Genomic DNA, 11,581 nt, shown 5'->3' with positions numbered 1-11,581 from the left:
AGCCTGGGTGCTACACTCACGTTAGTATCTAACGACTGACCAGTTCCCATGCTCTTGACTGAGTAACAGTGTGGCTTTGTGATCCCAAGCGGACACTGACCCCAGCCCCACCCGCTCATGCATATACACACAGCGTCTACTTCCCAACACTGGCCTTGGGTCAAGGGCTTCCTGGCTGCCTCCTTCACTCAGTTTTGCTTTTTCAGGGTAGCTTTCTTTGGCCCATGCTGCACAGCTTGCAGTTTCTTAGTTCCCTAACCAGGGATCAAACGTGTGCCCCCTGCAGTGGACATGGGGAGCCCTAACCACTGACCAGGTAATTGCCAAAAGTAGCTTATTTTCTCATGTAGTTCTAAAAGCATATTTTGGCTCAAATAAAATTTTTGGTTCCACTTAATGGCAATCAAAAGAAAGTTATATGTCTTCAGCCCGAGATATTAGAAGGCTCTTCACCTTGTTACCCAGACATTGCAGCCAACTCCTGTTTTTAACATGCTCAATTCTCAAAAACATATAAACACATGACTAGACAAAATCAACTGAACCCCTATATCTTATGAGTGGCTGCTAAGCTAATTCTCAGGGTCATTAGCCAACTGGAACCATCTTTGAATCCAAGCAGTTTTACCAGCTTTTATTATAAACACCAACACATTTCAAGTTTCCTCTTTTTGATCACAAATATAGGGCTTTCATCTTCTTTTAAGTAGATAGCACGTGAGATACCGTGTCAGGGCTTTCCGGCTCACACAGAAACTTCCTTGCGCCAAATGCCGGGTTAGCATCCGGACCACACCCTCGGCCGCATCCTTTGGCAACAAGATTGCATGGGACTTCCAAGAGGATGAGGTTGGTACAGAGCTTGGGACTCCAGGATGACCTAAGAGACTCCCCACTGGCCAGGTTAAAGGGCTGTGCAGCTGGAGTGTGGGCCTGAAGCTGCTTCTCCAGGGCCCAGAAGGCCCACACTTCTTGTGTGAACACAGACAGCCCAGGGTACTCTCATAGCTGCAGAAGGCAACCAGGGAGAGGGGCTGGAGCAGGGATGGCACGTGGCCTTGGGTCTGGCCTTGTTTCTCTCTGGCGATGGGTGGGGCTGGATGGTGGCGAAGATGGTAGTCTGAAATCTTACCTGACTAGATCTACAATATTAGAACAAGATTCAAAGCTCTGTGTCACAACTCATTTCTTAACAGAGTTTCCTCAAATTTACACTCTCAACTCACATTATTTTGGAAATATTTCTATGAATTCAAGGCCAAAAGGAGAGCTATTTGGGCCATGATTTCCAAGTTGAACATCAGGACCCTAGACCTAGACCCCCGCGGTTGGAGGCTGAGGGAATGGGAGGCAGGACTCTACTGGCCTGTGCCCTGGGAGAGACTATGCAGACCAGGGAAGGAACTTCAGCTCTCCTGCTGGTGGTCTTCTTCTGAGATGTCATTTCTACAGCGCTCAGGACCTTGCATGTCAGCCCCTCAGTAAGGACCCCTGGAACTGGAGCAGAGATAGGGGAAGGACCGGGTGGTGGCCAAGTGCAAGCGTCACTCGAAGCTGGAGGCCTCTTCTCATCACGGTGGGGCTGGCAGTCAGTGCTCTGCATCGTGCCCCCGGCGGCCCCCAGAGCAGCCCCTCAGGTGGGCAGGGGCAGGTGCGTCTGCCCAGCCCAGCCCAGCCCAGGGGTCTGTGATGGCGTCCTCCCTTGCTGAGCCAGGGTGAGGGGCGGGCCGCGGACTCCCTCCAGTCCCCAGGACACCCTCTGCAGGAGCTCTGGGACTGGCAGGCAGGAACTGGGGTGCGGTGGGGGTCAGGGTGGCTGGGACGGGGAGTGGAAGGGAGACAAAGTGCTGCTTCAGGCCCACTGGCGCCCCCGGCTCTGGCTGGAGCTCTTCTGCTGGCAGCCAAGCAGGACCTGCGCGGCCCCGGCCGAGCCCGGCTGCCGCCCAACAGCTGGCAGGACCACAGCCCCCGCCTCTCCTCCGTGAGCAAACAGAACCATGTCTTACAAAGAACAGACTCCAAAAATATATATAAATAAATAAAAACCTTAAACATTCTTACAGGAATCTTAAAGAACAGAATACATGTTAAAAACTTCAGTAATTTATATCAATTTTAAGCGGTAGTTTATATACAATGGGGGGAAAAAAAACACATGCATAGTCCAAATACAATGTTGAAAACAGCATTTTCATAACAAAAGACCCCGAACACGAAGTGTTAATACCATGTACATGAATTCAAGGACCACCCTTCTTTTTGTCTGTTGCACACAGTTTATTTAACAATATGATATAAGAAATGAGTTGGTGCTTTACCATTCTATACAGTGATTGGATCTTCTTGAATTTTCTTATTTATAGTAATTATAGCGCTTGCATGATTTACACGAGAATTGCTTTTCCTCATTTCAAGTTTCACATAGAAGAAAGAAAAGAATGCTTCTTCTCTATTAACATTAGCATGGTCTAAGAGAGTGATCATCCCTATTTTTTGTCTAAAACCAGTTTTATCAGAGAAACAAAGCAACAATTTCTACATCTGCAAGACAAGAGTTTGGCTTAAGCCAGTATGTATAGATAGACGTGTGTGTGGGTGTGTACGTGTGTGCACGCAGGAGCCAATCCCTAGCGTCCAGGGTAATACTTGGAGACGCCCACAGAGTTCACTATAGAAAAAAATCTTCCCGCAACGTCTGAAAGTTACCGGGATACATTATAAGCTTGCATTATTTCAGGAATCAGTTTCTGAATATTATTTTTTTCTTCTCACTTTTAAACATAAATGTTTAAAGTCTTGAAAATACAAATAAAAAATATGAATATAATGAACTTGTTTTTCCCATTAAAAAAAGGCATGAGTCACCAGCAATGACGACAAAAGAATCCAAACAAAACCCCCCTCCCCCCAAAACAAAAAACAAAAACAAAAAAACAAAAACAAAGAGAGAAGAGAGAGAGAGACCAGATATTTAAATCAACTGGTTTTTAACAAAAAAATATATTCTTTGTATTGTTTCTTTAAACAGCAATCTACCCTTCCATGGCTTGGAAGTAGCAGTTCCATCTAGGAATAAAAAGAGCCCAGATGCCTGGATTTCAGTACAAAAGGTCCAAGAACATGAAAGGGGGGAAAAAAAAGTGATGCTCTCACAATGCTACAAACCCTCCACAAACTTTTCTAGGGTGTCTCCCGTGGTGTCGCCGACCAGGGACAGCTCACTGGACAACGCACTCCGGTTAGGGGTGTTCAGCTGCGGGAGCATTGCACTCTGTTCGGGGTTCCCCAAGTGTCCCTGATCTATGGAGCTGGCCATGGTGACTGCGAGTCCTGGGTGGGGGGAACCAGTCTGGGGCGAGACGTGGTGCGGTGAAGGCTGGGGCTGTATCCGTGGCGACGGGCTGGAATGTGGAGGCTGGGACTGGGGCCGTGGAGACTGGACAGGGGCCGGAGACCGCACCTGGCTACTAAGGGACGTGGCCATTTGCTGGCCGGGGAGGTGCGAGGCCTGAGGCTGTCCTGAGAGCATGTGCTGCTGGGGGCTCATGGGGTTCGGCTGGCCCGGGGACCCCATCTGCTGCTTCATCTGCTGTTGCTGCAAAATCCGCTGCTGCAGGGCCTGCTGGATGTTGGGGGTGCTGTCTGCGCCCAGCCCAGGCTGCCCCATCTGGCCGAGCTGCCCCATCGGAGCCGCCATCGGGCCCATGGCGCTGCCCTGCATGGGGAGGTGCTGCTGCACCCGCTGCTGCGGCATGGCGGGGGGGTAGCCCGCGGGGCCCGGGGGCTGTGGGAACTGGCCGTGCCCTGCCATGCCCCCAGCCATGCCAGCGCCGCCCTGCTGCTGCTGCTGCTGCTGCTGCTGCTGTTGCTGCTGCTGCTGCAGGAGCTGCCTCCTCAGCATCTCTCTGTACTGCGGGTTCATACTTGCCATGCTGGGGTTGTGGCCTGCGTTCATGATGTTCAGGGCCTGGCCCTGGGGGTTCAGGCCGCCCATGGCCTGCTGCTGCGGAGGCACACCAGGCCGTGGCCCGCTGGCTTGCATGGCGTTCAGGTTCTGCAGGCCGGGCTGCTGGTGCAGGCCAGGCTGGGCCTGGAGGCCGGGCTGTGGCTGCAGGCCGGGCTGGCTGGCCACGTACTTGGCTGTGCGCTGTTTGATGAAAGCTGCCATCAGCTGAGGGTTGGACTTGAGGATGTTGAGCACCTGCTGCTGCTGCTGCGGGGAGCTGGGCGACTTCAGGGTCCGCAGCAGGTCCTGGAGGGCGCCGGGTGAGATGCTCCGGGGCGGCTGCACGCCGGACATCCGGGGCCCGGCCACGGCCGGCTGGGCCTGCATGGACATCACGGGCCGGGGCATGCCCGGCATCGGCTGCTGCTGGGGGATGGGCGCCTGCTGCCACTGCCCGGCCGGCAGGGTGGGCACGACGGGCCCGCTGACCTGGCTGGGCCGGGGCACGTTCAGGCCCACGGGGGCCATCTGGCTAACAGGGGTCACCATGCCCGTGCGCCCCGGGGGCATGCCGTTGTTGATGTTCACCCGGTACAGGTGCTGCTGCTGCTGGGCCTCCCGCTCGATCTGCCGGGCAGCCTCCACCGCCGCGGGTGGGGGCTGGGCGGGGGGCGGCGGGGCTGGCACCTGGTTGGTGGGCTTCCCGGTGGACACCGTCGTGGGTGGCTGAGTCCGGGTCACGCTGGGAAAGCCGGCTGGTGACATGCTCACAGGCGAGGGCTGGGGCTGGGCGGGGGGCTGCGGCGTCTGGGGCGTGCTGGGCTGCTGCGTGGGGGTCCCGGGCGGCGCTGAGGTAGGGGAAGGCAGGCTCTGCTGAGGCACGTTGCGGGTGTTCATGGTGGCCATCCGCCGGCGCATGAGCTGGGCCTGCTGCAGGCGGTGCTGGATCTGCTGCTGGCGGAGCTTGTGTTTGATGTTGAGGCAGAAGGGCACGGGGCACTTGTTTTCTTGGCAGTGTTTGGCGTGGTAGCAGCAGAGGGCGATGAGCTGCTTGCACACCGGGCAGCCGCCGTTGGTCTTGCGCTTGCAGCCCTTGGTGTGCTGCACCACCCGCTTCATCTTCTGGCAGGACGGCAGTGAGCAGTTGGCGTTGCGGCACTGGCAGGCGTGCACCAGCGACTGGATGCAGCGCTGGATGCTCAGGCGCCGCGACTCCTGGGGGCTCTTGGACTGCGGCTCGCCTTGGCTGCCGCCCTCGTCGTCCAGGCCCAGCCCCCACTTCACCATCTTGTGGGTGTGGCTCTTCGTGTTGTAGCAGTTGATGCAGAGGTCGTAGTCCTGTGGGCAAGGACAGGGGACGAGTCAGCACGCAGCTGCAACCAGCAGCCCCTGCACCCAGTCCCTCAATGAGAGGCTCAAAGATGCCGAACACGTCTGCTCCCCAGAGCCCCCCTCCCGGGAACACCTGCACCCCAGAAAGCTCTGGGGGCCACTGCCCTGGCCACTCTCTCTTCTGGCGGTCCCTGTGCCCCTCCTGAGCTGCTGGCCCACACAGTGGCAGACTCCCTGAGTGTCCCTGAAGTGTCCCCAGAGCTCTGCAGGGCAGCTCAGGGGCACTGGGGCTGAGGCCTCCACAAGGGTAAGGCTCCCAGCATCCTCGGCCTCCTGGCATGGGCAGAGCTGGGGTCACCGCAAGTGTAACCAGGACCCGCTGTGCTCTCCCGTCTGGGTCCCCACCCTGCGCCAAGAGGCCTGCTTATGTCCGAGACACTGGGCTGGTGCTAATGAAATGGAGAATAAAACAACATGGTGTCCTGTGAGCATCTCCTCACCCTGGAAAGGTCGGCACAAACACAGTCTCTGAGGGAAGCTCACTGACTGACCCCCACTCCAGGATATGTGGCCTGGACTAGGTCCCAGGCTGAACCCTGAGGAGACCGTGGCACGGGCACACGGCAGGAACCCCTCCACATCCAGGCCCCTTGTGTAAACCCAAAACAATCTCAAAACCAACAATGGACTGGTGCACAGATAAGCCTTCCTCATCTGGTCCTTCTCTCCCTGGAAGAAGTCGACTACGAGTCCCAGGCAGCACATGCGCAGCCTGGGAGCACTCACCTCACACACGGTGCAGTGCCAGCGTGTCTCCACGTGGTGCTTGCACTCGTTGCAGGTGTAGACGAAGCGGTCCTGACCCTGGGTGTGCAGCTCCACCAGCATGCACAGTGTGGACCACTTGGAGCGCCGCAAGGAGGAGAACTCCCAGTGCTTGTCCCGGGCCAGTGTGAGGAAGGCATCCCGCCCATCCATGAGGTCACAGCTGAGCAGGGGGTCGGGGTCAACGATGGGGGGCAGCGTGTTGATGACGGGCCCAGCGTGGAGGTGGATCACAAAGAAGACCTGGGGGTGCAGGGAAGAGCCATGTCAGCCCCGTGAAGGGAAGGACCGAGCCCGCCTCCTGCCGTCGCCGGGGCTGAGCGCAGCTGTGAGCAGCACCTGGTGTTGCCTGGCGGGGGCTCCCCGCTCGGTGCCCAGCCACCCCTCCCTGCTGGTCCCCACCTCTTTGTGCTTCTCCATGGTGGCGTAGAGTTTCTGGGACAGGTCGTTGGACACATTGGGCATGCTGGGCTTCTTCTTGTTGGCGCGGCTGATGCTGCTTTTATTCTTGTTGGTTTTCTTGTTATTCTTTTTCTTGGCGTTCTTGCTGTCGCCCTGGCTGCCCTGCAACAAGACACATGGCTGTCGGCCCCACCCTGCCCCTTGCTCCATGCTCGGTAGGCACCAGGCTGCCAGCTCCTGGCTGCGGGGGCTCCAGGGAGCCGGGCTGAGGCAGGTGACCGCCAAGCGGACTGCAACCTGCCTGCTCACAGGCCACGAACACTGCTGCCTTCAGAGTAAGTGCTGAGAGGAAGGTGACGTGGGTGGATGTGGACCCAGTGGGCATGGTGGTGACCAGCGCAGCCTCCCAGCACCTCCAGACCTAAATCACCCGATCTTCCAGGCCCACGGGTTCTGCCTCCAGGGAGGCCCGGCAAAATTTTGGCAGGCCGAGGACGATGAGCACAGCTCCTTGGGGCCCACCTGTGATATGAGAGCTCATCACATCCTCACCCAGGCATTCTCCATTCTGGAAGGGGCTGGGGTGGCTGTGTTCCAAAGAGGATACGCCCTAAAGCACACAAGGCGGCCAGAAGCAGCCGCAGACACGAACCCCCAGCCCAGGGCTCCAGATGCAGCTCGTCAGGCTGCCCTAGACCCCAGGGCCCCAGAGCCGCGCAGTCAGCAACCAGCAGCCTCTCAAGATGAGGGGGTCCACAGCCAGTTCATGGTCATCCCCCAAGAGTGCTCCATGTCTACCTCCCCTCAGAGAGGCCGTAACACTGACTCAGCTCTGAGGCCCAGACCTAGCAGGTGGCCTTCAAACAGAACTGTCCTCACGCGCCCTAAATTTAGGGTTGTTAGTCTTCTACGTTTCTCACTGCTGACGGCTTCACGTCCAACTAAACCACCATCAGCTCTTACTTGAGCATCTGAAACACGGCACATGTGCTCCCAGCTTGGACTCTGACACCTTCCTTTCCCTGCTGGAGGCCCTTCCCCTGGATCTCCTGGGCTCCTCTCCCCAGTCTCTGCTCACGTACCACCTTCCCAGACGAAGCCCCCTGAAAGCCCCCATCCACCTTCCCTTTGTCTCCTCCACCACCTCAGGGTGCACCACGAATGCGCCTGTTCTCCTGCTTCTCACTAGTTCCCATTGTAGCCCTCAGGATGGTGCCTGTACACGGTGGGTGCTTAGAGTGACCCAAGTGAGGGCACAAATGCCCAAGTGCCCAGTGGAGAGCAAGGGGCGGTTTATAACAGAGCAAGTGAATAAGGCCTGCAAATAAGAGTCTCCTCCTCAAGTCAGTGTTAAAGTGAACGGACTGCTTCCTGACCACAACTCCCGTCTACACCTCTGCCCGTCTCTCCCGGGCTCCCTGCGGGATGCCCTCCTCTCATCATTCCATTTTTCAGACTTGGCCGTCCTGCCCAGAGAAGCCAGAGCGAGGGCCCCTGTCCACCCAGGAGGTCATGCATCTCTGCGGAGCTGGGCACCACGGCTGGACTGCGGCCCAGGGCCAGGCAGGCCCTGCGGTGGGTGATCACGCAGTGAGGCTGTGCAGAAACACCACCGCAGATGAGGCAGGCCCCCTCCTGAGGACCCGGCCGCCGAAGCGCAGCCCCAGCACGTGGCCCAGCATTACCTCCGTGGTCTCACTGGCTGCGGTGCTCTCCTCCTTCTTTCTTTCCTCCTCCTCCTGCTCCAGCTCCTTAATGCTCTCCTCCAGCACGTTAGGCCAGAAGTCCCCCTCAAAGTAGGGCAGCTCCTTGGCGCTGGTGAGCCTGTCTTCAGTTGCTTGTTTCAAAATGTCCTAGAGAATGACCGAGTGCAGCAGTGAGACAAGGGGGCCTGGGCAACATTCTGGGGAGGAAGGGGCTCTGGGCCACAATGCAGGGGAAGGACCGCATGGCCTCAGAGGCCGTGTCGCCTCTGTTCTCAAGCTGCCGTCTGTGAGTCTCCACAGACGGCAGAGAAGCTGCCTCTAAGTTTATGCTTGAAAAAATTTTTTAATTTTTGCTTTACATTTCTCCTAAAGTGGCTATTAACTCTAACCCATGTGAGCACAGAGAAAGACATGTGAAGATGCCCTGCCCCCTCCCCAGGCACGCGCACCTTGTAGTCATGGATGATGCGCTCGGCGAAGGCCTTGTCCAGCATCTTCTTATACCACTCCTGCAGGCGCTTCGGCTTGGGGATTTTTTGATCAGGGGGGTGGCAGTGGAAGATGTAGTCATCTCCTTCACTCGGGGGACAGGCCCAGATGTGCCCTGTCACATACCTGCAGGACACACACAACTCAGATGGAAGCAGGGAGTAAAACATCCCTGCCTTCCAGGAGTAACGGCAAGGCACAGGCACCAAAGCAGGGACAGAAGTAATTACCCAGGAAAACAACACAAAGGAGATCAGCTGGGGACAGGGGTCCAACAGGGAAGAACAGCAAATGGGCACAGGGGCCTTATGGGAGTGGGAGCGGGGCGTGAGAGCATTCTGAAACCGTTGCGGTGATGGCTCTATCACTTGCTGAGGTTACTAGAAATCACTGAAGTGTACAAGTGAAACAGGTGAATTGTATGATATGTAAAATATGCCTCAACGAAGTGTTAAAAACAGACTAGAATGCGAGAACACAGAAGGTAGGGAAAGCCCCAGCCCCACATGGCCCAAGACAACGTCAGGAAGGGTTGTCTCTGAATCTAAGGACACCAAGATAAAAACACAGAAAACCTTAAAAAACAAAAACTTTTGTTATTTCACAAAATAAATGCCACAGTGAAAATTAAAAACAGAGTTTTATTAGTTCTGAATTCAACTCACCCCAATTTCTTCACATACTCTAAATATCCGATAAGGATCTCATGGTAAACGGCTGTTCGGAGGCATCGGGGTCGGAAGAAATGAATACTGTCCAGATAAGATATATACACACGCCTGGGGGGAGCGGGCAGGGAGAAATTAATCGGAAGTTCAGGTTATCTCCCAAAGGTGAAACCAAACACCAGCATCCAAAGAAAGCTCTAGAAATAAACTGCTCTGATAGCATCTACACTGGCCACAAACAAGACACGAGAAAATCACCACCACCAACCTCTGCTACCAAATGATAGAATGGAATCCCATCTCACCCCTGAACTAGGCAGCAACATCATCTCTCACCGTGAGGACGACAGGGTGAGACCGGGACCACTAGCAAAAGCCACTTCTGATTCCCATGCACCCAGACTCCTGACTGAACAGGAAGTAACTCTTGGCAGAGGTGAGATGTTTTCACAGGTCCATCAATGAGCACTCAGGCCCGGCAGCAGTCCCCACCCCTTCTCCATACATTTACCTGCCCCAGGTAGGACAGGGGCCACAGCAAGATCAGGGTCAGAACCCATGTACTCAACACAGAACAGTCATCAAAACCCTTCTCTTCTCACTGGCTTAGGGGAAAACCAAACTAACTTGTTTGGTTGCTGAAGCGGTTCTCCAGGATGTTGAGAGTCCTGGTCACTGACATAGCACAGGGCACACACACATCAGAAAGGGGCTGAGGGTTACCTTGTGTTTGGCGGGGGGCAGTCAGAGCCGTACTCCTGGACATGCATCCCAAAGAAGCACACGTCCACCCCGTCAATCTCCTCAAAGGCAAAGAGTGCTTTGGTTCTGTACGGGAAAGACTCCGACATCTCCCCAGAATCCACAAACCTGGAACAAAGAACCTTCTGTTTGCATGCATCACCGTTTACACAGACAAGACTTGCTGTTCTGACCCGTGTGGTGCAGGCGAAGTGCAGGTGGGGTCGCCCCTTTGGACCACTGGCCCAGGCAGTTCAGAGCTGCACCCCCATTCTCTGTGACAGCCTCACTCGGACAGGAATTTCACCTTCCCTGAAGACTGTGGGACGCTGAGAGAAGGGTGGCTACATGCTAATTGATGAAAAGCTCTCAAATTATGCTTGCCAGACTCTAAAGCCTTGCCAGAAAGCAGGGCTCTGGTTAACCAGGCAGGGTGCCCACTGGGACAATGTCTGCATACGAACCGTGACTTCATCCCTGGCTTGACCTCCACCGTCTTGTCTGAGCTGGCCACCACACGGACAAACACCTCCCCGGCTTCGGGGTGATTCTGTCGCCGCAAAAACTTGTTGACTCGGTCTTCCAGGTGGTTTCCCAACCGTGTGGTTTGTAGTCCTGCAAAATCCAGAAGAGGCAGATGAGAGGGCTCAGGAAGGGCCGAGGCTACAGAATTCACGTTTTCTTTCCAGGGTAGTCTGATATTTTAAGGACTGACATTCTCCAAATACAGAAGGGATCTCATGAGATCCTATGAGGTGAGCATTTGGTGAACCCTGGAGTCTCAGACACTCCACACACTGGAAACTGCTATCAAATGCCCCAAATTTCCATCTTTTTCCAAGTCTAAGAGGCAGAAGAGCCACAAAGGTGGACCCAAATCTGAAAGAAGATGGGCTCCAGAGTTAAGCAGGGGAGCAGGCATGAGGAGGCTACATAGGGTCCACCTGCCACCTGCCCCACGTGCCCAGGTCCTGGTGACACCGGGCTCTGCCCTGGCTGTGCCCATATGGCTGCTCAGGGTCTCAGCTGTGCCCTGAGGCTGGTTCCCACTCTGGAAGAACTCTTAACAGAAAAGAGAAGCCGGAGGCTGCTCTCCTTGGAAGGCAGGCTGGCACGAATGCCCCTTCCTGCCCAGCTCCGAGGGGTGTCCCGCTGCTGAATCTAAGATGACCGAGCCAGTCCAGTCCTGCGAGGGCTCCGAAGCTGGGCAGCAGGAGCTGCTGCCCCAGGATGCAGACTGGCCCTTTCCTGGTGGCCTCCATCCCCCATTCCTCCTGCACCCTCCCTCTCCCAGGAGTGGCCCCTGTGATAGGAGCTACACAGCACGTAACTACACACACAGTTCACGGCAGAAAAAAGCTGTGCATGTGCAGAAAGAAACTGGAGGTCAACAGTGACTGTGTATAAGATGGCTTGAATTTATATTTATAATTACATGGCTTGATTCCTTACTGAGGTTAAGAAATATCTGC

At 55.6% G+C, this 11,581-nt stretch overlaps 1 protein-coding gene across 2 annotated transcripts in view; it reads right to left on the bottom strand.

Annotated features, from left to right (window-relative positions):
* Positions 1-746: 746 nt before the first annotated feature.
* The window catches only part of CREBBP (CREB binding protein), a 121,748-nt gene continuing 110,913 nt past the window's right edge, over positions 747-11,581 (bottom strand). For both annotated transcript variants that reach the window (XM_052636013.1, XM_052636012.1), the window contains exons 24-31: positions 10,574-10,724; positions 10,092-10,238; positions 9,366-9,479; positions 8,661-8,826; positions 8,191-8,358; positions 6,506-6,667; positions 6,065-6,346; positions 747-5,284 (exon numbers count right to left, since the gene is read on the bottom strand). In XM_052636013.1, coding sequence (XP_052491973.1) covers positions 3,158-5,284; positions 6,065-6,346; positions 6,506-6,667; positions 8,191-8,358; positions 8,661-8,826; positions 9,366-9,479; positions 10,092-10,238; positions 10,574-10,724 — 3,317 coding nt within the window. In that variant the 3' untranslated portion in view covers positions 747-3,157. The remainder of the gene's footprint in view (positions 5,285-6,064; positions 6,347-6,505; positions 6,668-8,190; positions 8,359-8,660; positions 8,827-9,365; positions 9,480-10,091; positions 10,239-10,573; positions 10,725-11,581) is intronic.

The sequence above is a fragment of the Budorcas taxicolor genome, chromosome 2 (genome assembly GCF_023091745.1).
Source record: "Budorcas taxicolor isolate Tak-1 chromosome 2, Takin1.1, whole genome shotgun sequence".
NCBI lineage: Eukaryota > Metazoa > Chordata > Mammalia > Artiodactyla > Bovidae > Budorcas > Budorcas taxicolor.
This window is presented reverse-complemented; position numbering and strand designations above follow the sequence as displayed.